This window comes from Chlamydomonas reinhardtii, chromosome 9 (assembly GCF_000002595.2).
Source record: "Chlamydomonas reinhardtii strain CC-503 cw92 mt+ chromosome 9, whole genome shotgun sequence".
NCBI lineage: Eukaryota > Viridiplantae > Chlorophyta > Chlorophyceae > Chlamydomonadales > Chlamydomonadaceae > Chlamydomonas > Chlamydomonas reinhardtii.
This window is the reverse complement of record NC_057012.1, coordinates 377,063-403,929: the sequence shown is the minus strand read 5'-3', so window position 1 is coordinate 403,929 and position 26,867 is coordinate 377,063. Positions and strand designations below refer to the sequence as shown.

Here is a 26,867-nt window from a genome sequence, read left to right as displayed (position 1 = left end):
CGTTATTCGTGGGGTGCATCGGTTACTTCTCAGCGGACTGGATTGGCAGGGTAGGGTTGGGCCTGAGACTCACGGATGGGGTTGGGGTGGAGTCACTTTGGACTCGACGTGGTCCTATCCAGAGGTGACCAGTGGATAGCACGGGTGGGTACCCCTAGGTCCCCTACCACCCCTCTGAGGCTCTGACTCCGTCTTCCACCTGCCGTATGTAGATCAGACAATGTGGTGGCACGGCCTGGGAACCCGCCCAGGATTTCCTGGCGCACGCTGCTTATGGATTAGGAAGGGAATGCTGGCGAGGGACAAGTACGGTACACAACTGCACTGAAGGGGCAAGCGTGTGCCTGATGCCACACGCTGAGTGGCCACCTACCAGGAAAGCACTGCGCAGGCAGCGCTGGTGGACAAGTGTTCCCCGGTCACGGGAAAAGGGGCTGAGCCCCTCCACTCTCTGAGGCCGAACTACCTCATCGCCCGGACATAGCCGGGGTCGGTTTCCACAGGCGCACAGCCAAACCCGGTGCCTAGCAATCGCGATGCCACAGCAGACCCAACCGCAGCCAGACGCAGCACAGTTGTCAACAGCCGCTGGCAGAAAAACTGAACGTCATCATGCAGGGGCACAGGAGGGAAAGGGCTACAGGCGCCGGGCGGTTGCACTCTGGTAGCTGCGACCTCAAATCCGTTGCCGCCGGTTGGTTGCCCCTGTTGCTTCTGCTGCCGAGTGGCTGACATCCGCGAAAGCTCTGGGAGGGACCGACACTCGAATACAAGGACACGGCATCGAGTAAGACCTCTGCGCGGGCTGTGCGAGAGCTGTGGGCCCCGCAAGGAGCATGGTTGGGATCTGCGTATCACATGCAGGTGCAATCAGGCGACGGGTGCGTTGGGACGGACGAGCTCTGGGCCCGGCCCGGCAGGAGGTTGCTAGCACGCGCTTGGTCGGTTGGTGCACTACTCTTGGGCGTGCCAATATTGGCCGGGCACAGGAACCTTAATATTCCATGGATAAAAGCGGTCACTTTCGTCGTCACGAACATAACGAGCGTAGCCCTCTCTGCTGCTGCCGCTGCTGCCACCGCTGCCGCCATTGACGCCACAACCGCTACTGGTTCTGTTGCTGCGGACACTGCTGCTGCTGCTGCCGCCCGGGTCAGTGCTCAGGTGATGCTGCAGCCGCTGCTGCAAACCAGGAGCCCGTGGACGAGGCCAGTGGCACCGATGGCAACGCTGCTCATGTTACTCCTGATGACGATGCTGAGCCTGTTGGCGGGTCCAGCAGCGGCGACTGCCGTTGTCACTCACCCCCGCGACGACAGCCGCCACCGACCCCCTCCGCTAGCCTCTATCACCATCCCTATCCGGCCGCCGACGCTGCCGCTGGTGCCGACTGTCCGACTGGGCCCGGGCGCCGCCGCGGACATTGTGATGGAGCCGGCGGAGCTGAGGGTGAGCGGGGCAGCGATGGGCGGGATGGCAGGAGAGGCGGGCGCAGCTACGGAAAGGGGCAGGTGTTGATTTGGAGAGAGGAGGGAGAGAGAAGGGAAGGTATCTTCATCGAGCCAACGACCCCGCCCCTTGCTGCCGCTGACGGTCCTGCGTTTGCCTGCCGCTGCAGCTCTCGCTGGATGCTGCTGCGCTCGGTGCCGTCGCCTTTGCCGCCGCCGCCAACGGCACCAACAGTGCCGGCGGCGGCGGGTCCGGCCGCAGCCTCGAGGTGACCTTCACCACCCCGCGCTACCTGGTTCCGGGCGGCAGCTGCCCCGACAGCCTGCAGCCGCCCGCCATCATCCTGGACGCCGTGTGCGACACCTTTGGCCTGCGTGTGCACAACGAGTGAGTAGCGAGCAGTTGCCGCTGAGCAGTAGCGAGGAGGGATGGGAGGGGCGCGCGCGGGGTTGGGCCGGTGCCGCCAAAGGGACTCCTTATCACCTGCATCGAGTACCCTGATTCCCCGACGCAACCTATCCTCCCCCGTCTGCCCAACCACCCTGACCCTTTGCCCACCCTCTGCCCGCCCACATCCCTGGCTGCCCCACAGCCTGCCGTTCCAGGGCGTCATTACCTGCCCCGCAGTGCCAGGCGTGAACGCCCCCCAATTCGTGAACGGCCCCCACGATCTGGAGTGGACCAACATCCACACACACGGCCTCAAGGTGCGTGGCCAGGCCGGCCGGGCGGCAGGAAGAGGGTTTGGAATTAGGAAGTTGTACAGTATAAGCGGGCCCAACAAGTAACGCGAGTGATGAGAGCAATCTGCCATTGCACGCGTTGTCGTCCTGCTCCTCTAGCGATCTGCAATGCTGCCGCTTCTCCATCCGCCCACCGGCTCTGCACCCGCCACCCTCGCCCACCCGCTGACCCACCGGACCGCCCATCCCCAGGTGGACCCGGGCGCCGTGAGCCTGGACAACATCTGTGAGCCCGGCCAGCCCACTGCCGGCTTCCCCAACGGCGCCACACCCAGCCTGTCCGACTACTACTGCAATGGAAACGTGTCTTCGAACCAGATCTGCAAGGTGTGTGTGTGTGTGTGTGTGTGTGTGCGCGCGTGTGTGTGCATGCATGCATGCGTGCGTGCCTCATCCACGTGTCAAAGGATTTTATGTCACGATGCATCGGCACTAACGCAGCGTGTGCAGCGCCTCACCTCGCCGCCCACGAGCACCCTCGTCCCGCCCACCCTGTCATCCACAGCTGTTTGGCGACAATGTGCTGGCCAACGGCCGGCCGCTGGCGGGCGGCGCCACGCAGCACGACTACGCCTACCCGGGCGTGGCCCCGGGCGGCGCGGTTCTGAGCTACACCTACCCGCTGGGACCCGTGGTTCCTGGTGTCGGCTGGTGAGTTGACGCTGCTGCTTTGCGCGCTTGTGCATCTGTGTGAGCGCATACGGTATTGTGCGCGTGCGTAAGAGGATCAGGAACTGCGACTGCTGGCCGTACCTCGCGAGTCTTAACAACACCAGCACACGCCCGCTCCCCTGTTCGCATGCGTGACGGTGTCTTCCCCACCGAGCGCAGGTACCACCCGCACCAGCACGGCTCCGTGGGCATCCAGACGCCCACCGCTGCCGCCCCCCTCATCGTGCCCGAGTCCTGGCTGCCGGGCGGCCTGTCCGAGCTGTACCAGCCCGCACGCGACAGCACCCGGGCAGAGTGCAGCCGGCTTACGGATGTGAGTGCGGCGGGGGCAATGGCGGGGGCTGCATCGGCAAGGGGTGGCGGAGCATGCCGCTGGGAGTGGCGGCATTGCATCCCGGTTATGCAAGGGGATGTAATCGCGCCCCAACAAAGCCCACCGTGTTTTTACTGCCACCGCCAGTATCACCGCCCCAGGCACAAACCATACTGCCAACACCAAGATCATGTTGGCCCTCTCCCAATATGTGCATTTCCTAACACAGATCCTGCGGTCCCAGCCGCTTGAGACCAGCACCAGGCTACAGTTCAACGGGCTGTGGTTCCGCAAGACGCCGGACGGCGGCCTGGATGACGACACAATCCCGTGAGCGAGCGCTTGCGTGTGTGTGTGTGTGTGTGTGTGTGTGTGTGTGTGTGTGTGTGTGTGTGTGTGTGTGTGTGTGTGTGTGTGTGTGTGTGTGTGTGTGTGTGTGTGTGTGTGCTGACAGCTGTGGGGCTGCGGCGTGGCGTTGCGGCTATATGGGTAGTCCGCAGCCCAAGTCTACATACGCGCTGGCGCATGGCTGCGGCCTTCTTCCCTTACCTCCCGACTTGCCGTCCGGTTCCCGACCCCTTCCCTTTCCCAGGTTCCTCGGCCTGGCCCCTGGTGGTGAGTTCGTGAGCCCGCTGCTGTACGACGTGCTCCCCAACGGCACCGCCGTGCCGCGCTTCACCAACACCGCCGGCCGCGACTGGGGCCTGGTCAACGGCGCCTTCCAGCCCACCATCAGCATCACAGAGAAGACGTGAGCGCACTGCTGGCCGTAGACAGGCCGCAATGATGGGGGGCTGTGCCACCTGCCACAATTGTCTTACATACTAGTTCACCGCTCTTCACCGCAACTACCACCCATTTGCTCGCCCTTGCCTTCCGGCCACGAGCACACACACACCTCCTTCCCCCCGCTCACGGGCCCCATGTGCAGCTACGCGCGCTGGCAGCTGCTGAACACCATGACCATGAAGTGGCTGGACCTCACCATCCAGCAGGTGAGGCGGCGGCGGCGGTGGCGGCGGTGGGGGGGGCTAAGGGTTATATGTACCGTGTAGTAGTGTAGCCTGCTGTCATGAACATGGGGGAGCGAGGATGGGAGTGGCAAAGGAAGGGGTATAGGATATGTGTAGTTTGATGAAGGCGCGTAGGTCGGCCACGCGACTAAGCGAGCTGCCAACGGCTCGCCGCCACGACCAGGTGCATGACCAAGTCTGGGTCACACCATGTCGACGTGTGCTCTTGCTGGGTAGCCCATGCGAATGTGTTTGTGACCGTGGCGCGCATGGCACATGTGCATGGCGCAGGTTGATGAGAAGGACGGCAGCCTGAAGCCGGCTGACTGCGAGTGAGCAGCAGGGGTGGGGTGGAATGGGGTGGAATGGGGTGGAATGGGGTGGGGCCCGCCCATCTGCGTGCGCATACAGGGCCGCGCCAGCACGCGAATTCTCTTGCTGCGTCAAACCGTCCACCAACGCCCATGCACCGCCGCAGTTTCTTCCTATTGGCTCGGGACGGAGTGCCGCTGCCGGTCATCCCACGCAAGCTGCGCTCCAACCCGACTCCGCCGGCAGGCGGCAGGCGCCCATGCAGCCCGCCCCGGGATGAGCGGCGCGGCTATGGCCCGCATCACAGCCGCAGGCTGAGCACCCGTGACGGGCATGACGATGGCCATGACGGGCACGATGATGATGATGGCCACGGCGACGGCCACGAGCGTGGGGCCGTGAGCGACCTCATCCTGGGTCCTGCCAACCGCGCTGACGTGTTGCTCAAATGCAATAAGCCCGGAACCTACGTGCTGGCCTCGGGCGCAGGGCCTTTCCACACCAACTTCAACGGTGAGCAGCTGTGCGTGGTTTGAAGCTAAGCCGTCGGCTGCCTTCCCCTCCGATCCAACCACACCGGACACGTGCCTTGCCGGCGGCTGCTGCTGAGGGTGCGCCCCCCTCCCTCTCGTGGCCCTCTCCCAACCCGATTGTGCCCGCAGCCTGCAAGGCCACGCACTGCGAGTGCTTTGGTGACCCACCCGCAAACGGCGCCACCGCCCTCCCCGCCAACAACCTGTACGGCGGCAGGGAGCTCAGCGCCGCCGTACTGGCAGTTGTTGAGGTACGGGAGGAATGCGTGTTTTCATCATTCCCGACACGAAACCGGAGACTCGACGACGTATGATGACGAGGGGAGGGGAAGCATGTGACTGCTGTGCGTATGGCTGTTACGGTTCATAACTTTCCCCTCGACATTCCCACTCGCTCCGTTTCGCAGGTCAAGCGACGCTTCCGGGGCGTACCCCCACAGCCCGACTTCCAAGATGGCGTGTGCCGCAGCCAGTGCGTGCGTGCGTCTCCAGAGAGCCTCCGTATATCTCCTGATCAAACCTTAATTGCATGTGTCCACACTCGCACCCTCACCCGCCCAGCACCCGCTCTTGCTACCCACTCGCTCTTTCCCCCCACTCCACCCACACAGGCTGCAGAAGTTCCCCTACTTGGACTACGCCGCCTTCCCTCAGCCGCCCGTGGAGCAGTGCTTCAGCTTCATGAACGAGATGGGAGGTGAGACTGTGGGAGTGAGGCGGCTGCGAGTGGGGGCGGCTGGGCGCGGTGGCCATGGCGGGTGTGTGCATGCATGCGTGTGGACGCAGTGGCCAGGCAGTGCACTCGGAGCTCTGTGCATACGGCTTCGGATAGTTACGGTGCTCAATGAAATAAGAACTCACGCAGCTGGTCTATTACACACGTCGTCCGCGTGCGACTGTGCCCCCCATCTGCCTTGCAATACTCCCAGGCGGCTTCTGCTCCATCAACTCTCAGCTGTTCCCCACCGCAACCGCTTTCGTGCAGCAAGGCACGCAGCAGGTATGGTGGGGTGAGCTTGTCTCACTCCTCCTTAAGACACGCGGGCACCTGTGCCCTGCGTAGATATTACTTACTCTTATCACGCAGCAGGTGTGTCGGTGGGGCGGCGCAGTGTGTTATGTTAGAAACTGGTGGGGGCGTGGTTTTGGGTGATCGGGGCATGTGCCATGATAGCATAGTGTTGTGGCGCCGGTGTCCCTATCACACGTGCATGCAGTCGCTCGCGGCAGCGTGTCAGCATTGCACGCCGCCCCTGCCTGGGTGTGACGCCGTGTCTCTTTCTGCAATGCAATGCCCGGCCGCTGCGTAATAGTGCGTCGCGCCCTATCATACTCGGCCATGCACAGGTCTGGACGCTGCGTGACATCACCTTTCACCCCTTCCACCTGCACGAGACGCCCGTGCGTTTCGCCCGACTGCCCGCCTGCGCCACCAGCGTCACAAACAACTGGGCGGTGGGTCGTGTCAAACATGGACACTGGGAAAGCTGGTTTGCGGTCCGCAGCCGTCGGCGGTAGCTGGATCGGGCACGGCTTAGAGACGTGAGGACGGACTTGCGGAAATGTGTGTGAGCATGGGCACCAGCCACGTTAGCTGCGTATCCCAACGCAGCCCCTCTCACTTTCTTGCACCACCCGTTTATTCTGGGCCCGCCGTGGACATGCGTGCTCAGGTGGGCGACTGGCTGGACTCCATCCTGCTGCCCGTGTGCCAGACCGGCTGCCCATGGCCGGATGCGGGCAGTGGCGGCGGGCTGTGCGGCTCACCCGTCAATGTGTGCGATGAGATGGAGGTGCGTGGTTGCTTTGGTTGGAGGTGAACAATGGATTGTTTGGGATGAGCGCATCGCAAACTCTTGCCTATAGCACGCCCAGCAGCAGGGCACCTGGGCGTTCAAGCAACCCCAACCGAATGCCCTTGAGCACTCACACACGGCGTCAACCATACGGTACACGGCATCAACCATCCACCACACATCTGCCTTGCCATACCAAAGTCCCCCAACCACCGCCACCCCACACCCCCACCCCACTCCCACCCCCACACCCTCACCCACCCACCCACCCAACCACCCACCCACCCCAAACCCCCCACCCCACACCCACAGCCACACCCACAGCCACACCCACACCCACACCCACACCCCACACACATACACAGGTCCAATGGCTGGCCAGCATGTTCAATATGCCCTCCGTGCCCGGGCGCCCTGATCTGTGCGATGAGAAGGCAGCCGCTGGCGCCGGCGCCCGCCCGCGCCCGCGCCCGCCGCCGCCCACCTGCGAGCAGCGCTTCTCGGTCTTCCACTGCCACATCCTGCCCCACGAAGACGAAGGATGCATCTGGCCCGTCAACTGGTTCTGCCCCACAAACGCAACAGCTGCCAACCCGTTCCCCCTCGGCGTGTGTCCGACTTCTTACCCGCCCTGTCCGCCACCGGGTGCCGCTGCAGCCACCGCTGGCATGAGGCCCGACAAGACGACGCGCCGCAGCCTGCGCAGCTGGCGTCCGTAGCAAGCCCTGCAGCTGCTGGCGGCAGTAGCAATGCGTCACTACCGTAATGTCAATGCCGGTAGTCGATGTGGCTGGCTAGATGGTGCCGCCAGCTGTCACTGCACTGCACTGCGGAAGGGACAAACCCGCAATGATTTTGTTAAACCTGTGGTCCAACACCTGGCTGTGGTTAAACCTGTGGTCCAACACCTGGCTGGCTAAATGGTGATTAGCTGGTGTGAATGGTTGTGCTTGATCAAAATTTGGGCGCATGGATCTGGGGCAAAAGTTCTACGGCGGCGTGTGAAAGATAGATACGGCGGGCACTGTTGGATGGGCGCTCCTTTGTTCCTCGTGATTTACTGGTTCGCGTGCGGTGGTGCGGGTGCGCAGCCCGACATTGCCAGGCCGCATGGGTCCCCTGTCGGCGCTTAAGCCCCATAGCGCACCGCCGGCGGCTCTAGCTAGCGCAACCAATCAAGCCAACAGAATGGATGGTACTCGCTCTGTGTCAACCTACCCCACCGCCCATCGCACTCCAAGCAATCTTTCTCGTGCCATGAGCGCCGTCCACCCTAGCGCTAGCACGGAAGCAACAGCCAAGCTCCACGATAGCTGTCGCATGCCTGCCTCTCGGCCGAGCAGCAACGGCGCAACCGACACACTACAGCTGTCAACTTGGCTGCCCCCGCTAGCAGTCATGTTGGCCAACTCTGAGGCTATCTGACGCGGAGTGGATGGGATCTATCTTTGGAATTCAGAGGCCAAGCACACGCGTTACGGTGACCTGGGTTGATCGCGGGTTACAGCCGGACCGTGTCAGCCGGCTCCCGCAGCCGTCCATACACAACTGCCAATGTCCAAACGTCGTAACAGAGCAGGTGTATATGATGCTGGGCTTGCGTGTATGCCCATTCTAATCACAGGCATGTGCTTAAGAGAACTCGAGGCCTAAAAGCTGTACGACGGACAGAGTGAGGGGGCTAGCGACCAAAGTGTCCTCTCGTCAACAAACATAGTTAGCCGGATAGCGCTAGCTCATCCTACAGCACATCAGTGTGCGTGCCCTGTGAGTTTGATTGGGGCCGCCTTGGGACCGACTCGCGGCGTAGAACAGCGCTTTGAGGCACCCAAGTGGGGCTATCGGATTGCAGCCCACATCCAGTTATCATGGCCTTAATTATTGGTCCCAGAAGTCCATGTATGCCATACAGGCGGCGGCCGCGGCCGCCCATGCTCACAGTGCAATGCATGGCCATGCTAGAGCACAAAACCTTGCCCTTGGATACAAAATCAATGTGCCATGGAATAATGAAGACAGGCATACTGGACAAATGAATGATGAATCGATGCACCCCTGGATCGATGTCATTGCTTGCACCGGTTGCTTTGCGGTGTTAACAACTCACAGTACAACACATACACAATCAGGGGGGCCCCTGCACAAACGTATCACTTTACACCTTACGGCATACGCCTTACTCGAGCCACGGCCAGCAGTCAGTCAAACAAAGGGACATATGCGCCCCGATTTGCTTCCAAGGTCGGTGATGCGAAGTGCTTGCTAGGTGCATGCAGGTGATGTCAGAGTTTTGCAGGAGAGTCCACCCTAGTCCAGTGAGTAGAAGATATGTAGGGCGCATGCCGCGTAATGCTTCCTAAGGGGTATCAGTATTTCGGCAAACTCCACAGCTGAGGTTAGAAAGCATTACGCGGCATACGCCCTACATATCTTCTACTCATTGGACTAGGGTGGACTCTCCTGCAGAACTGCGCCTGCCAACCACTGAAGCCGCACAAATACCACATTACCTAAGGTGCCCTAGCGACTCTCACACTTCACAGGCCAGTCACACCAATGAAGTCACCAAAGCTGCGGCGGCAAACAGCCAGGGTCGCGTTGCTGTTCCCGAACTCCTGGCCGTAGAAGGCCGCCAGCATCTTGAATGCATCACGTGTGAGGTCCAGCACGTCGTCCCGGGTCGCCGGGAAGTCCCCGTCTGGCGGGCGGCTGCCCACTGCCGGGTCCGAGGCCTGCGAAGGCGGCTTCTCCCGCACGAGGGGCTGCAGCGGCTCCGTGGCCCCCGCCCGGCTATTGCAGATCCGCGCGTAGGCGTTGTGGCTGCTGGCTGCCACCTGCGCCGCCATTTGCTGCTGGCCTGCCTGGAGCCGCTGCACGCTTGCTTTCAGCTGCTGCTGGTCTGCCTCTAGCCGTTGCTGGCCTGCCTCGAGCTTGTTGATGGCACCTATGAGCTCCTCCTTCTGGGTGGCGAACAGCTGCTCCAAGCGCGCCATCATGCCCACGCCACGTCCGCCAGTACCTAAAGCGATGGTGCCCACCGGTGTGTGTGGGTGTGTGTGTGTGTGGGTGGGTGTGTGGGGGGGGGGGGCAGATGGCGGGCGGGAAGAGGGGGGTTTCCAAACCCCAGGGCGCAGAGTAGGTTGCCACAGGTCACGCCTTAGAGTTCCTACGCTTTTCGAGCAGTAGCATAGTACAGCGGTATAGTCAATCCTCTCTGCACAACCGCGGCAGACCAGCCTATGCAGCGGCGCCCCCACGTGACAGTCCTGTTGCCGAACATACCTGCCGACATCACCAGTTCCGCGTTCTTCGCGAGTTTAACGACCACCTCGTCTGGGATGTTGTCAAAAGCGACTGCGCGCCAGCGAGCAACAGTGTCAGGGACGCGAGAACACACCCAATGGCATGCACTCTTGCCTTTGAGCGCCTGCATCTTATGGGACGTCGTGAGGACGGCGGCGATGCGGGCGTGACAGCTGTAATATCTTGAGCACCTCCGTGCTTCAACACAACGTCAGGCCCGATCAGTGCTCAAACGGCTCCAGGAATGGCTGCGGCGTGGCCATTTGTGCTGATCGTTTAACAGGAGCGTCGGGTCAAACCTCAAAAGGGCTTGGCAGACTGTGTTTGCAGTATAGCACAGTATAGTGAATAATAATCTCGCAGGAATGCGTAAAGTGATTGGCCAGTTTCGGTGTGGAGAGTCGAGCATGCCAAGCGGAATGGTCACCAGGCCGATCCCGATACTCCCTGACGACCCGCCCCCCGCCTGCCCCCACCCGCATTGACCTGCAAGCAAGCCGACAGCGCGCCAAATGTGCTAGCTAGCTATTCCTTAGCAGTCGTGCAGCCTGGTAGAATCAGCCTGACGGCAAGGAGTGCGACAGCAGCGACGCAGCAGCATGAGGAAGACTGGGAAGATAGACGCGGGGCCACCCAAGAAGCGGCGCCGGCTTGCGGTGGGCTCGGGCGGCCGCGAGCATTCGCTGGCGTGGAGGGTGTCGCAGTTGCCGCTGTGCAACCATCTGTTCTGTGTGCCACCGAGACGGAGCCTAAGGTCACCAACGTCGCCGTCAACGTGACCAAGCATAGAGACGTAGGTGGAACGTACGCACCAACCCGCCCAGTGGTGGTGGTCTTGGGGCGAGGAATGAAGCCTTGTGCTCTTCACATGGCACCGACACCACCGCACACTCCGTCCACACTCCGTCCTTCCTTTCCCGTCTCCTCCTGAGAAGGTGGTCCAGTTCTGCAAGGAGAAGGATGTGGGGCTGGTGCATGGTGGCCGTGGGGCCCGAGGTGCCGGGGCTGGCGGACAACCTGCAGGTAGGCGGTGGGTGGGAGGGGATGTGCCCAACGGGGGAGAGGCGATGGGGGATGGGGTGAGGGGGAGAAAAATGGGTGGGGCGGGGGGGAGAGGGGAGGGGTGGAGAAGGGGGAAGGGGACGGAAACTGGGTGTGTGCGGGTGAGAGCGAGTGGGTTGCCCAAGGCAGGAGCCTGATGAGGTGCGGCCCGCATGAGTGCACGCACGGAAGAGCTGGCTTGGTGGCATGGGGCTGCACAAGCTTCCAAGTTCACCGTGTGATGCACGACTGACTGCAACACGTCCCCACGCGCTGGAGGGCAGCAAGGCGTCCATGAAGGACTTGTGCCGCAAGTACGACATCCGTCCCCACCGCCGCCTACGAGAAGTTCACGGACCCTGTCTCCTCATCGCCGCCGCCACGCCAAACATGCACCCTTCAGTCACACCGCAGGGTGTCTTTATTTCTACAACTGAACTTGTACAACGGGCTGTTCAGGGAAAATACGGGTGTAGGCACGTTTGGGATAATTTGCGACTGGTTTGTGACCACTTTGCGGTCACTTTGCGGTCACACATACAGATACCGTACACACTCACGCACATCAATTGTAAGTGCTAGCTGCTGGCCGCAGTGCGCGTCCGCTCCTGCAAACATCTGGCCACCAAGGCTGCTCGTACGACCCCCGCCACCGCCACCGGTGTGAAGAAGCTCGCCGTTCCCGCCGCCGTGCTGCACGAGGTCCGTCAACAGTACTATCTATCTACTGGAGTATGCAACGTCAATAAACAAGCTCTTGGTGTGGTGCCGTATGGTTGGCCACCGCATGCCGTATGCTACATACCGTGCACTATATGCACGTATGATGAAGTTCGACAAACCGTGAAGTAGTGTCATCTTGATGAGTGGACGAGGAGGTAGAGTAATGACACGTAGTAAGCTGCTCGGTACAATACATACGGGAGGAGTTGAGCATAGCGTCATATGGAAGCAAGCCTACTAGCTAGCTAGAGCTGCTAGAGCTGCAGTAGTTGCAGTGCCGGCGGCACGCCTTTGGGGGCGTGAGCAGGGTGATCACCTTCCAAGTCACGGACTCTATCTACATCACAAACGCATTCTTATTGTGTGATAGCCGCTTTTAGCCCCACGGCTGTTGCTGTTGCTGTTGCTGTTGCTGTTGCTGCTGTAACAGTAGCTGCTCCTCAGCGGCGGCTGCAGACATTTGCTGTTGCAGCTGCCCAAATGCCTGGAGCACGTACGGTCCAATCTCCCCGTACTGCTGCGCAATCGCCAAGCTGGCGGCGGCGAGCGATTGTGGGTAATCGGCGGCGGTAGCTGCCGCGGCTTGCTGCCAGGCACCTGCTGCGTATGCTGCGTAAGGACTGACGTCGTACATGTACGGGTTAGTGGCCTGCTGTGGCCCTAGAGCCTGAGCAGCAGCATTGGCGGCGGCTGCAAATCCTCCACCGGGCGTCAGCAGGCCTCCACCTGCAGCACTACCATACCCATCATCACTGAGGGGTGCGGAGGTGGCGGCGGTACCAGCAGCACTAGCAGCAGCAGGCGCAACGCCTGCTGCTGCCGAATGCGCCTTGAAAGGGAGGCCCGCTGCCGCTGCGGCCAGGGCATTCACATCGCCAGCGGTTGCAGCGGTGAATGTGCTGTTGTGGAAACCCGGCGGCGGCGGCGGCGGCGAGGAGGGGCTGACGGAAAGGGACAGCGTGCCCTCCTGCACGCACGCAGCCAACAGATTGGGTTTATTATACTGGCTTTAGATTTCCACTGATCTCTACAGCCAGCCTTATTGCTTCTCCAGCTTGCCAACTGCTCCTTACTTGACCTCACTTGCGTCGGGCGGTACGTCAGCGACAGCGTTTGCTGGGTCGTGGGCTGGATTGTCGGCGAGTCCACGTATGCGGCTGTGGGCTGGACCGTCGGTGCGATGGTAGGCTGCCTTGTAAACTGCACGCGGCAGGAAATGGTGCGGCGGCGGCAGCAGGCGAGGGTTGCCGGCCGGCGGGAGTGCATGCCGCCAGAGTCATTGCGTAGCGAACGGTAGGGATTCCCAGGCAATCTAGCATCGCGCAGCAGGTATTTGGCCAGCGAGACTTAACGCTCGCTTCGTTAGGGATGGTACGTGCTCGAGTCGTACATGCAAGGCAACCTGCTTGGGGCCTCGCTCGCTCGGCTGGGCTTCGTGGAATGTATGGAGGGCGGCGACTCAGGCCCTTCTCGCACCGAAACCAATCAATGCAAACCCCGGATGTGGCTGCATCCCCGACATATGCGACCGGCGTTCAGGGCCGCGCACGTGCCCTGCGCGCACACAGACACACACACACACACACACACACACACACACACACACACACACACACACACACACACACACACACACACACACACACACACACACACACACCTGGAGGATTGATGCCGCAGTGGGTTGCCGCGTGAGCTACGATCGGCAGCAGCGGCAGCAGGGGGCACAAGTACAAGGAATTAGTGATGCATGTCAGTGCCAGGGCGGCCGAAAAAGACCACTCAACGCGGCAAGCAGCACGCCTCAAACGGCTGGACTCGCACGGTGCACCTGGATGGACCGACCCACCTGCGATATGTAGGCCGCCGTGGGCTGCCTGGTGAGCTGCATGATCGGAGCCAGGGTGGGCGCGCCAGACAGGCCCAGCGTGGGTGCCAGCTGCAACACCAGTGAGGGGCTGAGCGTGAAATCGATGGAGAGGCTGGTTGAGTTGGTGCGGTTTGCAGGCGGGGCGGGGGGAGGCCGCAGCGGCCGCGGCGGCTGCGCAGCAGGCCTATTACGGGAAGCTGCTGGGGCATTGGAAGTGGAGGAGCGCCACTCCTGTTGCGCCGCTGGTGCGCCGTCGCCCGCAGCGAGCGCTGCTGCTGCTGCGCCAATAGCTGTAGGGTATTCGGTATTAGCTGTGCGGCAGTCAGGCACACCGGGCACGGCGTGTGCTGAGATGGTGCACGGCCGCATTCCGGCATGAATATTGCTGCCGCCGCCGCTACCACTACTACTGCTGCCCCAAGCAGCAGCACCCTGCTGCTGCCCCGATTCCGGCGCCACCGCGTCAGCAGCCGTGGCCTCGCCAACACCGTTCCTGCTGGACCTCGCCTGGCCGTCTCCGGCGGGGCCATCAGCTGCCGCCTCGGGTACACCCGACTCCCCCCCATCCTCGTCCGCTGCTGGCAGCCGGATACTGAAGACCACATTTGAGCCATCGGGTGCCATGCGCGAGCTCAGGTCCAGAGACTGGTGCAGGCGGCGGAGGGTACCCGAATCAAAGGGCGATGAGCGAGGGACAAGTTAGGTGGGTAGGGGCGGCTGTTGATCAAGCAAGGCCCAACACGCCGCCTCATCGGAACCCCCACCCACCCACCCACCCACCCCCGCCCCCCCGCCGGACGGTGGCTCAATTATTGACAACGTGCGAAATCGTCTGCAGTCTTCAGCGCATCCTGCACCGCCTTCCAACCATCTTTGCAACCCTCTCTCACCCCGCGCTCCTCCTTGCCCTTTTGAGTTGGGTTCAAGAAGAGGACCAATCCACAGTGCATCCCTTTGCTCCCCATGCCTAGCTATGTCTAGCTATAGCTATGCTTACCCGTCCGTCCATGAGACCGGATATGAGCGATGCCAAGAAGCTGCCATCCATCTTGAGGGGTGGTGGGCCTTCAGCAGGGCCGTTTGCGGAGCCCTTTACATCATCACTGACTTTGCTATCCGCTTGCCCGGCCGCAGGAGCTGGAGTGGCACGATCATGTGGGGAAGAAGCCGGTGCGCTGACACTGCTGCGGAATAATGCGGTGCTGGCTGCTGCCTCGGTGGCGGCTGTGGCGGCCTGCAAGAAGAGCTGCATAAGAGTGACTCCAGCGCCACTACTGCCAGTGGTGGCAGCGCTGGCAGCAGCTGCTGCAGCAGCGGAGGAAGCGGCAGCATCAGCAACAGATGCCGCGCTGGCGGTAGACGCAGCGGCCTTTGTGGCGGCGTCCGCTTGCATGGCAGCGGCCGCAGCAGTAGCCGCGAGCCTGCTGGCGGCAGCGGTTGCAGCTGCAGCTGGAGACACATGACCGGCGCGGAGCGAGAAAGCTGGCAAGCCTGGGTGGAGGGATTGGAGCAGGCCCCAAACTCCTCCGCCAAGCTGACTGCGAGCCCTGCTGCTGTCACCCGCAAGCCCGACGCCAAACAGCTTTCCACTGGCGCCGCCGATACCAGCTCCCAGGGTCCCTAGCAGCGGCGGCAGCATCCCTGAATTGCGCAGGCCGGTGCCTGAGAAGGCGCCTGCTGCCGTAGTGCTGGAGCCACCGGGCTGTGGTGCAGCAGGTGGCGGGTTGGCCGGCGGCGGCGGCGGCAGTGCGTAATTGTTGTTAGTTGTGGTAATGGTGACTGGCAGCGAGATGTGTATGTTGTTAACCACAATGCCGCTGCCGCCAGTCGTGCTTGCACTTTCGCCGGCGCCGCTGCTGCGACCATCCGCACGAGACCCAGCTGGTGGCGGGCGCCGGCCGGAAGGAGGATGGCGCGCAGGTGGCTCATCACGCCTGCTTCCACCGCTGGGGTCACCGCCTCCGCCGCTGCCGTCTCTGCTGCTGCTGCCGCCACCCCCGGCACTGCCGTCAGTACTGCCGCCACCGTCTGCGCGGCTGCTACTGCCGCTACCGCTTCCGCCGGCGCCTTCAGCGCGCACTGCTGCCATTGCTGCCTCGAGCAGTGCCTGGACGCCTTCCAACGCCGCCAGCGCTGCTGCAGATGACGAATGGCTGGCAGTAGTCTGCTGGCCCGCAGATGACGGAGGAGCGGTCCTTGGCACCTGATGCTGCCCGTCCTCCTGCTGCGGCAGTGGCGACTGCGATGCCGAAGGCGTGGACGGCCACTTCTGCCGCCCCTCTTCCGTCCTGCCTTGTCGCTCTTCTTGTGCCATTGCGTCCGGCGCCTCAAGAAGCAGCAGCCATGACAGCAGCAGCAGCTGAAATAGGAGGGGTGAGAGGGCGGTCAGCGACCGGACCGCAGGCGCCGCGCCCGGTCGACGGCACGCCCAAGCACCAGCAGGGGTTGCATCCCCATGAAACATGGCTGTCATGCAGATGGTGGTGGTGTAATTTGTTTGACATCGAGCGAGTGAGCCGGCTACCGCTGGACAACGAGGTAGGGCGCAAAGAGATCGACCTGGCAAACATTTGATTCTAGGAAGGGGCCCCGTGGCACGGGCTGTTGGACGACCGACTCAGCGCTCGCGAACATCTAAGCCTGCAGCACGTTTTAGGTTATTCTGTTTATTATAACGTGTCATTGTTGCGGCACACACTCGCACTTCTTTCACGTACGCACGCGGTCCGACGAGAGCACGTCAGGTTCCCCATGTCCAGCTCCTGTGCTACCTGTCTAACGCCAGGTGCGTATCCAACCTCTGTCCTGACCTCTGCCCCATAGACCATCAGGGCGCTGAAGGTTGGGTATGGTGGGCGGGGTTACATCGCCCTTTCGCTGCTATGCAACATGGAGAGCTACCGGTCCCAGCGCCGTAGGCGGGGGGGGGGGGGGAGCGTCCGAGCGCCGTCGTGCGAGTCCTACAAAGTAAGGTTGGCAGCTGCGGCGAAAACCTCATGTACAATAGGGGCTGCACATGCAGCTTCGCCACGAAACCGGCGGGTCCTCAAACGATCAATCACATACGTTAGTTCATCAGAAATGGTATGATACATGTGGGTTTAATGCATTTCTGCTGTGTCATGTCATTCTTAGGGCCAACCCCAGCCCTCCCCAGAAGCGTAAGTGGCCGAGCCGCTGTCTGGCAGCAGGCAAAGCGACCGCGTCCTGCCTGACATGGCCTGACTCGGGTTCAGCACAATGCCAGTGCCATTGCAAGACAAAGGGCTCTGTATGGTGCCGCAAGGCCGTACAGACCGCTCATACAGCAAGACCGCCTTCCTGCTGGAAGAGGCGCCGCTGGAGCACAACGTGCGCTTGAAGGCAGGGTAAAAGTTGACGGGGCCACCGTGGCGCGGGCATCAGGAGTGGGGCGTGCGATGGGACAGTGGTAAGGCAGGTTGGTAAAGTCCCATAGGGTGCAGCTGATTCCAGAACCCAGCAGATGGCACACAATTGGCAACGGCAGGCAGGATTGCGCGGCTGGTCGAACGCCGGAGTTACTGTACCGACGAGTTGCTGGCTGGCTGGAAGTTTGCTGATGCGCATTCCTCACGCTCCGGGCGCTCGGCCAGGCGATAGCACCACACAGACACACCGCAACGCCACACTCGCGAGGCAGAGCCGCATCGCACCTGCCGGAAGGTGACCAGCGTCCACGGATCAGCACCAGAGGCAACCGCAGAGAAAATGCAAACGGAATGCATCAAAACAATGGCCGGGCGACAGTGGGGCACAGACAGGGCGAGCCAAGGCAGAAGAGGGGCAGCGGTACGTACAGCAGCCAATGGGAAGAGGGGTAGGGTTACAGCTCAGCCAGGCGTGACGCTCACCTGCGCCTCGGTCAAGTCCCGTCACCAGCATGTTCACACAACCCCAGCATCAGCCCCTCCCGACACCTGAACCCAACATAATCGCCGCCCCCCACCTGCCACCAGCTCGCCACAGGCCGTGAAGCAGATCCAGCGGGCGGACGCCTACTACCGCTCCGACATCGGCTGGCGCGCCGTGGAGCGGCTGCGGGCCGGGAAGCACTGAGCGGCGGCGTGGTGTTAGTTGGGGGAGGGGAAGGAGCAGCGCGGCGTGTGTGCGGATACGTGGGTGTATGGGTGCGGCTGTGTGGGTGTGCGGGTGTGGGGTTGCGCGCGACGGGGGTTGGGATGTTGTGGGAGCGAGCTATCCTTACGGCCCCATGGATTTGACAAGCCGGCGCTGGGTGGGTGGGCGATGGACGGGTTTGGGCAGAGGCGTCCTCGCGGTCGGGACGGATGGCGCGCGAGAGAGTGGGGCAGGGGAGAAGGCATGTTGAAGGGAGTGGGGTGTGGGAACAAGGGAGGAAGGCATGTTGAAGGCCGGCGCCCAGGAAGAGTGAGGTTGACGAGCCTGTGCCGAAGACACTTCTGTGCGCTCCAATATCCCTGCCTGGCGCATTAGTTACACCCGAACCTTCTTCAGACGCAAAATCATCGGTCACGTCATGGTGCAAGTTGTCACGGTTTAGCGCGAGACGACATCTGCAGCTTGGACCTGCCCATATTCAAAAGGCTGTACATTTAAAAAGTAAATACGTAGATGAAGGTGGAAATCAACGACCATTCCTGGCCGATCCTGGGCATCTACAACTGCCAACCAAAATTCCCTGGATCCTGGGGATCCCCATTGCCACCCGCTAGCTGCGTTTAAGCTAAGACGTCTTCGATCACCTTGCACAGTAGCTGAAACCTTTGCCTGCATCACAGGTGCGCTGGCAAGTGGCGAAAGAGAATAAAAACTCATGCGCGTGCATCCTGGGAGACTCTTCCGCAGCCATTCTGTGCAACGGGATTTGAACCTTTGTAACGTGACCATGGCCGCATGCCTTGACTTACTTTCTTACCATGGCAAGCAGGTCTCGTCCGGAGAAGGCTAGACCTTGCCAGCATGGCTCGCGGAACCGCCGTCGCCTTCCTGCTCCTGGCTGCCGTCGCACTTGCGGCTGGTAAGACATGCAACGAGAACTGCTGTGACACTGTGGAAATACGGGGTCCCGGTTGCGTGATTCGGTTTACGCAGGTGTGACCGGGGCGCCACGCACCGGTCACACCCGCAGCTTACGAACCCTCCGCGTCTGACCCTGCGCATCAAGTGTGCCATGTTCCCGAGGCAATGTCCCTGACTTCAGCCTGCGCCCCCGTTACATGCAGGCGCCCACCCTCCCCCTTCTCGCCGCCCGCCGCCACGTGAGCACGCTCTTGGGGCCCGAGGGGCGTCCGAGTTTGCATCCCGCTGCTGCATCCGCCCCAATACCGCTGCCATCTGCTGCTATCGCGTGGTGCCCCCTTGCCACCACAACGCCTGCAGCATGCGCCCATGGTGTCAGGGCAGGCATGAGGTCGCCATCATCTGGCTGTGCTAATCCCGCTTACTTTCCTCCCTGCCACCCTCCTTCGCTACGTTTGGATCCATCACGCCCCCGCAGGCCGCACTGATGACCCCCTGGCCCCCTACACCATCGGCCTGTGGTGAGTGCGTCCGCTGCTCGTGCGTCCCGGGGTGCCGGGACTCCGTGTGCACCCACGTGACGCATCTACCACAGATTCGCCTCACCACACCTTCCTCCGCCCTCATCCTGCACACGCCGCGCTGGCGCCTCCCCCTCTCTGCCCCTCTCCTCTCTCTCTGACCCTCCCTCCTCCCCCTCCTGCCTCCCCCTCCCTCCCCTCCCTCCCCCCCTGCCGCCTCTGCCTCACAGGGGTGACCTGCCCTACAGCAATGACCAGGCCACCGTGGGCATGCCGCACATGATCGCCGACATGAACGCCGCCAAGCTGGCCTTCACCGCCATGGACGGTGCGTGGGCGGGAAGGGGACGAGCGGGGTGGGCGGGAAGGGGATGGACGGCCTGGGTGAATGGGAGGTGGGGTAGGCAGCGGGTGGTGGGGTTGCAGGGCGGGGCCCCGCTTCCTGGCTACCGGCTGTGCGCGTGTTGGGGCGTGGCAGGGGGTTCCGCCGTGGCGGGGGTTTGGCCGTTCCAAGCCTGGCGATGCACGCTGGTGCTTTTGGCGGACCCGACACGGCATTGCCCCCGCCAGCATCGCAGCCTGGCGCCTGCGCCTCACCCCGTCAGTCCGTCTCCCCTGCCTCCCTTCCCTCGCTCACATCCCACCCCACCGCTGTCCGCCTCCCCAGGCGACCTGAAGCAGGGCAGCAACTCCCCCTGCGACGACGCCATGTACGCGCGCTCGCTCGACTACTTCAACCAGCTGGACGCGCCCGCCGCGTTCACCCCCGGCGACAACGACTGGTGGGTGGTTCAGCGACCGGTACCCGCCGCTCCCAGCACCGCCCCCCTTCACTGCGCGGCTCCTGCTCTCATCTCAACCCATGTCTGCACGCGCGCGCGCGCACACTCACACACACACACACACACACACACACACACACACACACACACACACACACACAGCTTGGCTTCTCCACCACACACCGCCCGCCCACTTGCCCCCCCCCCCTGCAGGGTGGACTGCGACCGCGCCAACAACGGCGGCTTCAACTCGCTGGAGCGCCTGGACTACGAGCGCAAGGTGTGTCTTCGGGGCGGTGGAGTGCGTATGTGTATGTGTATGTGTGTGAGAGAGAAATAATGTGTGTAAAAGGGGGGCAGGGGTCGAAGGGTGGGGGGCGGGTGGGGGTTGGGCATATCCCCGAGCCCAGTGACTGCGAAGGCTCTGCAGCGGCCTGCCGCGGATCCAGCCGCCGGGAGATCGCGTACGTGAGGCGCCACGACACAAGCTGCGGCCGCGCCCCGCCTCATCGCACCTCGCATCCTCCCTCCGCACCCTGCTGCCGCCGTGCAGGTGTTCTTCTCCGACGCCTACACTCTGGGCAAGACCAAGCTGAAGCAGGAGGTGCAGATGGAGCCGCTGTGCCCCGGCTACTCCGCCACCAAGCCCTACCCGCTGGTGCCCTGCGTGGAGAACCGCCGCTGGATGTACGGCGGTGTCATGTACATGACCGCCAACGTGCAGGGTGAGAGTGATGGCAGGGGGGAGGGGGAGGAGGGGAAGAGGAATCGAGGGGGGAGAATAATCAAGACGTTGGCAGTGTTCTGAGGTGGCGGGTGAGGCTATGTGGAAGATTAGGGTGGGGGGGAGTGGGAGGAGGGGTTTGGCCAGAACCAGGCCGTGGCGAGATGCCATGCCCGTCGACTGCGTGATGACAGCATCACGCCGCTTTCCCCACCCCCTCAGGCTCCTGCAACAACCTGTGCGACACCAACCCCGACCCCGAGGAGTTCGCGGGCCGTGACATCGCCAACATCGCGTGGCTCAACTCCACCTTCGCCGCCGCCAAGAAGGCCGGAGCCGTGGCCGTCATGATCATCACCCAGGCCAACCCCGGCTGGTGAGCCGCAGTGTGCAGCTGCCACTAGGGAGGGCTCGGCCCAAACAGGCGACAGCAAGTCGCATGTCAACGCTGGCACCCCGCCACTGCCTCCCCCACCAAGCGCATTTATTTAACCTGTCTGCAACTTGGCCCGGTCACCGCCGCAGGGACGGCAGCGACAGCACCCGCGCCCCTCGCCGCGACTACTCGACCCTGGCCCGCCTGCCCGCCCGCATCGGCCCCAACAACACCAACACCTGCGGCGACGACACCTCCGCCCCCGACGGCTTCCAGGCCTGGCTGCTGGCGGTGCGCGCCGCCGTGCTGGGCTTCGGCGGGCGGCCTGTGGTGTACGTGCACGGTGACAGCCACTACTTCCGTGTGGACAAGCCGCTGCTGGACAGGAACGGTGAGGCCCCGGGGCGGGTAGGAGGGAGGGGTGGGTGGAGGAAAGGGGAGGGAGGGAGGGGTGGGTGGAGGAAAGGGGAGGGAGGGAATGCGGCAAAGAGGGAACTGGAGGGACTGAGCAGCCCCGACGACCGATACATAAGGCATTGCAGGGAGGGGGGGGGGCACGGAGAGGAGGCGGATAATCCGGTGGAGGCGGCAGGGAGGGGCATTGAGTAGAGGTGCTCGGAAAGGGCTTTCGAGAAGTTCAAAGCATTGGGCAGAGCTGGACTGGATGAGGGGGAAGGTGGCAATGCGCTGTACATACCAGGACAAAGACGGAGCAGGGATCCAACTGGCCCTCCCCCTCTCGTCACCTCCACCCCGCCCGCAGGCGCCCGCATCCAGTACTTCACCCGTGTGGAGACCCCCGGTGACAACGCCCAGACCGGCAACAACGACGTCACCTGGCTCAAGGTGCGTGCGCCTGCAGTGCGCCTGCAGTGCGCCTGGAGGGCGTGGGGCTGTGGGTCAGGGTGCTGCGGCTGGTGACACGGCACCTGCGGGGGTGTGCAGGCGCACGGTGCAAGCAGGGGCTGGCAACGGCCCCGGTGCGCTTTGCGCCTGGCATCCCCCTCCCAAGTCCCCAACCGCTTCTAAACCGTCGCCCTTCGCTGCCTGGCCCCCTGACACGCCCGCCCCGGATCTCCCCGCACGCTCCCTCTGCCCCGCAGGTTCACGTGGACCCCCGCAGCCGCGAGGTGTTCAGCTACTCGCCGCAGGTGGTGGTGGGCAACGTCGCCAACTACACCAACCACCACTAAACCACCAGAGGACTGGAGAGAGGGGGTGAAGCAGAGCGGTGAACTGGCACACGGAAGGGGTAGGGGAGGCTGCGCTGCTGCGTCACGGCAGGCCATCACGGTATCGAAACGAGTGTGATGCATTGATCATGCGCGGCTCGCCCGAATGCCTTTTCTGTGTGGTGCTTACCTGCAACGCCACCTGGTGTCATTCGGACTCGGGACTATCGGGAATGGTTTTCTGTATTACGTGGCGCTGCTAAGAGAATAAATAATTAGCGGTTCCCGGACAGCCCCAAGTAACACCCACTAACTCGTGTACGGCACCCCAATCGTCCCCATCATCCGACCAGGAGTCGGGGCAGTAGTCGGGCGGCTGCGCGAGTGGGAGCTGGCAGTTGTACGCAGGGTTGCACAGTACGCTGTACACGTACTAGTATTAAGTACTGTACGTACTGTACTGTGTTTCCGAGAGTAGTACGTTGTGTAGGGAAAGTGGATGCGTGGCGTGCGGCATGGGGCTAGGCCGGCCAATGTGGGGCCGCACGATTGTGGGGCCAGTCCCGGACGACCTGATGATAACATGATGAACTGCCGTTCCTCTGCTGTAACTCGCTCCTCTGTCCACTGGCATCAGAGAATGAGCTGAATATCAGTACTTGGTGGTGTTTTATGTCATGCAAAGGAATGGAGAAGTGCAGCCCTGCTGCAAGGCCAAAAGGCTACGGCAATGCCGTGCATTGCATGGGCACGTACTGGCTTTCGCCGACGAGCGTATTATGGCACTATTGTAGCGTACAGGTGCGCTGCGGCTCTGCATCGCGAGTTTAGAGTTGAGGTGTGACTGTGTGGTGCTATCGCCTGGCCGGGCACCCGGAGCGTGGGGAATGCGCATCAGCAAACTTCCAGCTAGCCAGCAACTTGTTGGTACAGTAAATCCGGCGTTCGACCAGCCATGCACTACTGCTCTGCCGCTGCAGGCCTATCTAGCAGTCGCGATGCCACAGCAGACCCAACCGTAGCCAGACGCAGCACAGTTGTCAACAGCCTCACTACTTGTCATGCCGCTACGCATGCCCTGCCAGCCCCACCGCGGACCGCTACCTAGACACCAGCCTGCGCGCTTGCGCCGCTTCTTGGGCGGCGCTGCGCTCTCCTCCTCCACGTGGCCTTTCCCGCCCCCTCCGCTACCAAAATGCGCGCACGCGCCGCCGCCGCCGCTGCCGCTGCTGCCGCCGCCGCCGCCGCCGCTGCCGCCGCCGCTGCCGCCGCCGCCGCCGCTGCCGCCGCCAGTCTGCAGCGATGCAGGTCGCTTGTGCCCCAGCAGCATCTCCACCAGCGCGTGCCGGATGTTGCTGGCGGAGTTGACGTCACATCCCTGCACCGTCGGGAGGGTAGAGTGAGTGAGTCCCACTGAGCCCACGACTGAGCCGTCACCCAGCCGTCACCCAGCCATCACCCACTGAGCCCCACTGAGCCCTCACCCACTGAGCCGTGTCATCCACGTGTCATCCCCACTAAGCCCCACTGAGCCCACGACTGAGCCCCACTGAGCCCCACTGAGCCGTCACCCAGCCACCCAGCCATCACCCAGCCATCACCCAGCCAACCGCCTGCAAAGTGGACTCAACCACACCGTCCCGCAGTGGTTGCACACTTGGACTTGGTGAGCACGTGAGGCCCCCCATGGTACGACCGCCTGCAGGCAGCGCTGCCCGTCGCCGAGTAAGCGCCGCCCGCACTTCGCACACACCTGGGGAGGAGGGGGCAGGAGTAAAGTGTGAACCGTGCTGGCTACCCGGCTACCTGTACACGAGCCCCATCCTGTCCACCCGACCACCTGTCTACTCATTCCAACCCGTCTGCTCTCATCTTGCCTGTGATGTGTAGAACTCGTCCACGTACACCACCAGGTGCGCGTACTTGTCCACCAGCAGGCGGAGCAGTGCCCGATTTGGGCCCCGCCCCAACCTGCTGATGCAACCGCCATAGCCAGTGTTGGCGTTGCCCCAGCCAACAATGACCTCCTCCTTGGGCCTTCCACCAGCCAGCAGTGTAGAGCAACCTCATCGCCCGGACATAGCCGGGGTCGGCTTCCACAGGCACATCGCCAAACCACTATAGGCAGTCGCGATGCCACAGCAGACGACCCAACCGTAGATGGACGATACGAGCACTGCTTGCCAAGGCCTATGCTGCTAAGCAAGCACATGAAGTCGTAAGAGCATGAACTGTGGCTAACAGCAGTTTCACCAGGATTTGGCGCCCAAACGGCTCCCCAGCATGTCGAGCATTTCCACAGCTGTGGACGCCTTTCATGGCTTGTTGGCAACCCAAACATCCTCATAAACGCTAGAAATGTCTTAGTACAGGGCGTAGCGTGGCGCTGAGACAGGATTTCGAGGGGAAAGGTGCCTGACCGGCAACGGAATGGTTTTGTCTTTGGAGGGTCACGGCGAAATGAACTGCGCCAACAAGGCGGAAGGAATTGCGAAAATTTCATCACGCAGCCAATCCCTGACCGAAACGCAACGCGTGACGCCATCAGGCACTCATGGGTGCCCAGCCTTCCGCATTAAATCAAGCCAGGTGAGAGCCGGAAGCATTAGACACAGCCAAGGCTAACCAGCAACGCATAACTTACGCACCTCAGCTCTCCAGCTGTCTCAGAGCCTTAAAACCTTGCAACTGTGCCAAACACTGCGCGAACAAGGCCGACAATGCCGACTTCCGTCGCGCCGCTCAGCGAGGAGCTTACCGTGAAGATTGAGCACGGCGGCGTCGAGGACGTCGCTGCCTGCAGCGACCAGGACATCGCCGACGTCGAGATGGCGCGCTACAAGGCGCTGGACGCGCGGGGTGAGCCTTGCGGCTAGGGGCATTTTGTGAAACACTTCTGAACAACCTGACGACCTGTTGACGCTGCGGCCCTGGCCTTCCTTCGTGTATCAGCGAAAGGCGTGCCTGTGACCAACAAGACCATCGCGATGCTGGCGAAGGACTCCCAAGCGCTGGCTGCCAATGCCGGTGAGCGGTTTAGATTGTTCATATGGAGAGGTCTGTGGGGAAAGGGGTGGGGTGCTGGCGGTTGTCCGGACGTGGGCGCGGCAGCGCTCCGCGCCAACACGTGTCGCGGCCTGCTGACTAGACGTCACCCCTGCAAACACCTCGTCCCCCCCCCCCCGTTCCCGTCCCTGTCCCATCCAGGACCCCAGAACTGGGGACTTACCGAGATGAGCGCGATGATGGATGAGAAGCTTGGCGGGCTGAAGACGGAGATGAGCGCGATGATGGGTGAGAAGATTGGCGGGCTGAAGACGGAGATGAGCCAGGAGATGAGCGCGATGATGGGTGAGAAGATTGGCGGGCTGAAGACGGAGATGAGCCAGGAGATGAGCGTGATGATGGATGAGAAGATTAGCGGGCTGAAGACATATATTAACACTAAATTTGACGAGATGGTGGAAGCGTCCAATTACGCGGTTTACAACGAGGCGGCTCGCCGCAGCAACGCGGCCGCCCCATCCGACGCGCCGCTGGTCAAGCTCAAGAAGGAGCGCGGCAGCGGCGCTGGCACAGTGCCGGCCTGCCCGCCCTTCCCCGTGCGCAAGGCGGACCTGCTGCACAGTATCACACCGGCCCACATCAACGAGCTGGAGCGGTTTTACGACGTGAAGTTTGAGGCCATGGCGGCGCCGGAGCCGGCGGTCGGAGGCCCGGCGGCGAGTACGCGCTCCACCAATCAGCCGCAGCGGCGCCAGCAGCTGGCCACGTTTCTGGGTGTGCCATAACTCTGCTCGAGGGAGTGGGCAGGTGAGCAGCAACACATGGTTCGCCGTGGCGGTGATGAGGGACTGTGAACACGTGGGGGACGGAGGGAGCTTGGCGGGGCAGGGCCGGGCAGGGCCGGGAACCTACATACTGCGCAGCCGGTGGGCTGCGGATGTGCATGCGTCCACGTTTGTTCATGGTGCGTGCTGCGTGCTGTCGTGGGCATGCCGTGCTCACGCGAGCATGTGAGTACTTCTTGCAGCACCCAGGTCCTCTCCCAGGCCTGTCTACGTCGTCAGTCACCACACTGACATCGTGCTGCTGGCCCGCAGCCGCCTCACCACTGTGATTCCACACGCCTCTCCCGCACATATCGCTGTCATCATCATCATTATCGTTGTAGCTTACTCCGGCCACCAGAGACTCGCACTTACCCACGTGGTCGTCCCCTCACACCCACCCACCCGCTATTCACACCCCGCCCGCCCCCGCACACGCTTTCCTTGCTCTCAACATGTGTCTACTTCGTCTCGCTGCCGGGTTCTGCTGCCGCCTGCTGGTCTACCTGCTTGTCCAGGTGGATGGGCGGGCGTGTGGGTTGGCGGGCGTTTGGGTGGTTGGGTGGGTGGGCGGGTGGGTAGGCGTGTGGGTGGGTGCGTGCGTGTGCGTGCGTGTGCGTGCGTGCGTGCCTGGTGCACATCACGTCCACGTGCGCGTGCCGTATGCACTCCCCG

General features: G+C 62.5%; 6 protein-coding genes across 6 annotated transcripts in view; 4 read left to right on the top strand and 2 right to left on the bottom strand.

The window, feature by feature from the left end:
- Positions 1-1,010: 1,010 nt before the first annotated feature.
- On the top strand, positions 1,011-7,846 carry CHLRE_09g404800v5 (uncharacterized protein). The gene is made up of 19 exons (XM_043066143.1): positions 1,011-1,449; positions 1,619-1,836; positions 2,042-2,156; positions 2,385-2,519; positions 2,698-2,843; positions 3,024-3,177; positions 3,407-3,507; positions 3,770-3,928; positions 4,109-4,172; positions 4,482-4,522; positions 4,669-5,015; positions 5,165-5,286; positions 5,443-5,507; positions 5,647-5,732; positions 5,965-6,035; positions 6,383-6,490; positions 6,709-6,828; positions 7,197-7,393; positions 7,489-7,846. The coding sequence occupies exons 1-19, from the start codon at positions 1,222-1,224 to the stop codon at positions 7,595-7,597; spliced, it is 2,586 nt and encodes an 861-aa protein (XP_042920727.1). The 5' UTR covers positions 1,011-1,221; the 3' UTR covers positions 7,598-7,846.
- Positions 7,847-7,878: 32 nt separating this feature from the next.
- On the bottom strand, positions 7,879-10,470 carry CHLRE_09g404850v5 (uncharacterized protein). The gene is made up of 3 exons (XM_043066144.1): positions 10,249-10,470; positions 10,114-10,185; positions 7,879-9,850 (listed from the first exon to the last, which is right to left on the bottom strand). The coding sequence occupies exons 1-3, from the start codon at positions 10,262-10,264 to the stop codon at positions 9,369-9,371; spliced, it is 570 nt and encodes a 189-aa protein (XP_042920726.1). The 5' UTR covers positions 10,265-10,470; the 3' UTR covers positions 7,879-9,368.
- Positions 10,471-11,518: 1,048 nt separating this feature from the next.
- CHLRE_09g404904v5 (uncharacterized protein) lies at positions 11,519-16,400 on the bottom strand. The gene is made up of 4 exons (XM_043066147.1): positions 14,766-16,400; positions 13,748-14,413; positions 12,982-13,098; positions 11,519-12,865 (listed from the first exon to the last, which is right to left on the bottom strand). The coding sequence occupies exons 1-4, from the start codon at positions 16,080-16,082 to the stop codon at positions 12,275-12,277; spliced, it is 2,691 nt and encodes an 896-aa protein (XP_042920725.1). The 5' UTR covers positions 16,083-16,400; the 3' UTR covers positions 11,519-12,274.
- Positions 16,401-16,860: 460 nt separating this feature from the next.
- CHLRE_09g404903v5 (uncharacterized protein) lies at positions 16,861-18,226 on the top strand. The gene is made up of 2 exons (XM_043066146.1): positions 16,861-17,131; positions 17,756-18,226. The coding sequence occupies exons 1-2, from the start codon at positions 17,042-17,044 to the stop codon at positions 17,843-17,845; spliced, it is 180 nt and encodes a 59-aa protein (XP_042920724.1). The 5' UTR covers positions 16,861-17,041; the 3' UTR covers positions 17,846-18,226.
- Positions 18,227-18,280: 54 nt separating this feature from the next.
- On the top strand, positions 18,281-23,226 carry CHLRE_09g404900v5 (uncharacterized protein). The gene is made up of 12 exons (XM_043066145.1): positions 18,281-18,546; positions 18,696-18,859; positions 18,991-19,026; positions 19,266-19,312; positions 19,539-19,703; positions 19,887-20,090; positions 20,304-20,370; positions 20,644-20,815; positions 21,037-21,190; positions 21,340-21,581; positions 21,954-22,036; positions 22,294-23,226. Exons 2-12 carry the CDS (start codon positions 18,728-18,730, stop codon positions 22,381-22,383), a joined length of 1,392 nt encoding a protein of 463 aa, XP_042920723.1. The 5' UTR covers positions 18,281-18,546; positions 18,696-18,727; the 3' UTR covers positions 22,384-23,226.
- A 1,744-nt stretch (positions 23,227-24,970) lies between these two features.
- CHLRE_09g404950v5 (uncharacterized protein) overlaps positions 24,971-26,867 on the top strand; it is a 3,005-nt gene continuing 1,108 nt past the window's right edge. Inside the window, exons 1-3 of the mRNA XM_043066148.1 lie at positions 24,971-25,221; positions 25,315-25,389; positions 25,570-26,175. Of these exons, the coding sequence (XP_042920722.1) occupies positions 25,083-25,221; positions 25,315-25,389; positions 25,570-26,153 (798 nt within the window). The 5' untranslated portion in view covers positions 24,971-25,082 and the 3' untranslated portion in view covers positions 26,154-26,175. The remainder of the gene's footprint in view (positions 25,222-25,314; positions 25,390-25,569; positions 26,176-26,867) is intronic.

What these genes read in the sequence shown, in the direction of transcription:
- CHLRE_09g404800v5 (XM_043066143.1), top strand. Translation starts at nt 1,222, where the DNA reads ATGGCAACGCTGCTCATGTTACTCCTGATGACGATGCTGAGCCTGTTG. An exon ending in TCCACACACACGGCCTCAAG is followed by an intron (nt 2,157 to 2,384) that starts GTGCGTGGCCAG and finishes GCCCATCCCCAG; the next exon opens with GTGGACCCGGGCGCCGTGAG. An exon ending in GCGTCACAAACAACTGGGCG is followed by an intron (nt 6,491 to 6,708) that starts GTGGGTCGTGTC and finishes ATGCGTGCTCAG; the next exon opens with GTGGGCGACTGGCTGGACTC.
- CHLRE_09g404903v5 (XM_043066146.1), top strand. Translation starts at nt 17,042, where the DNA reads ATGGTGCCGCAAGGCCGTACAGACCGCTCATACAGCAAGACCGCCTTC. An exon ending in AGCACAACGTGCGCTTGAAG is followed by an intron (nt 17,132 to 17,755) that starts GCAGGGTAAAAG and finishes AGCTCGCCACAG; the next exon opens with GCCGTGAAGCAGATCCAGCG.
- CHLRE_09g404904v5 (XM_043066147.1), bottom strand. Translation starts at nt 16,082, where the DNA reads ATGGCACAAGAAGAGCGACAAGGCAGGACGGAAGAGGGGCGGCAGAAG. An exon ending in CGGCGGCCTACATATCGCAG is followed by an intron (nt 13,099 to 13,747) that starts GTGGGTCGGTCC and finishes TGCCGCGTGCAG; the next exon opens with TTTACAAGGCAGCCTACCAT. An exon ending in TGACGTACCGCCCGACGCAA is followed by an intron (nt 12,866 to 12,981) that starts GTGAGGTCAAGT and finishes GCGTGCGTGCAG; the next exon opens with GAGGGCACGCTGTCCCTTTC.
- CHLRE_09g404900v5 (XM_043066145.1), top strand. Translation starts at nt 18,728, where the DNA reads ATGGCTCGCGGAACCGCCGTCGCCTTCCTGCTCCTGGCTGCCGTCGCA. An exon ending in ACACCATCGGCCTGTGGTGA is followed by an intron (nt 19,313 to 19,538) that starts GTGCGTCCGCTG and finishes TCTGCCTCACAG; the next exon opens with GGGTGACCTGCCCTACAGCA. An exon ending in ACGACGTCACCTGGCTCAAG is followed by an intron (nt 22,037 to 22,293) that starts GTGCGTGCGCCT and finishes TCTGCCCCGCAG; the next exon opens with GTTCACGTGGACCCCCGCAG.
- CHLRE_09g404850v5 (XM_043066144.1), bottom strand. An exon ending in GGAACTGGTGATGTCGGCAG is followed by an intron (nt 9,851 to 10,113) that starts GTATGTTCGGCA and finishes CCATCGCTTTAG; the next exon opens with GTACTGGCGGACGTGGCGTG.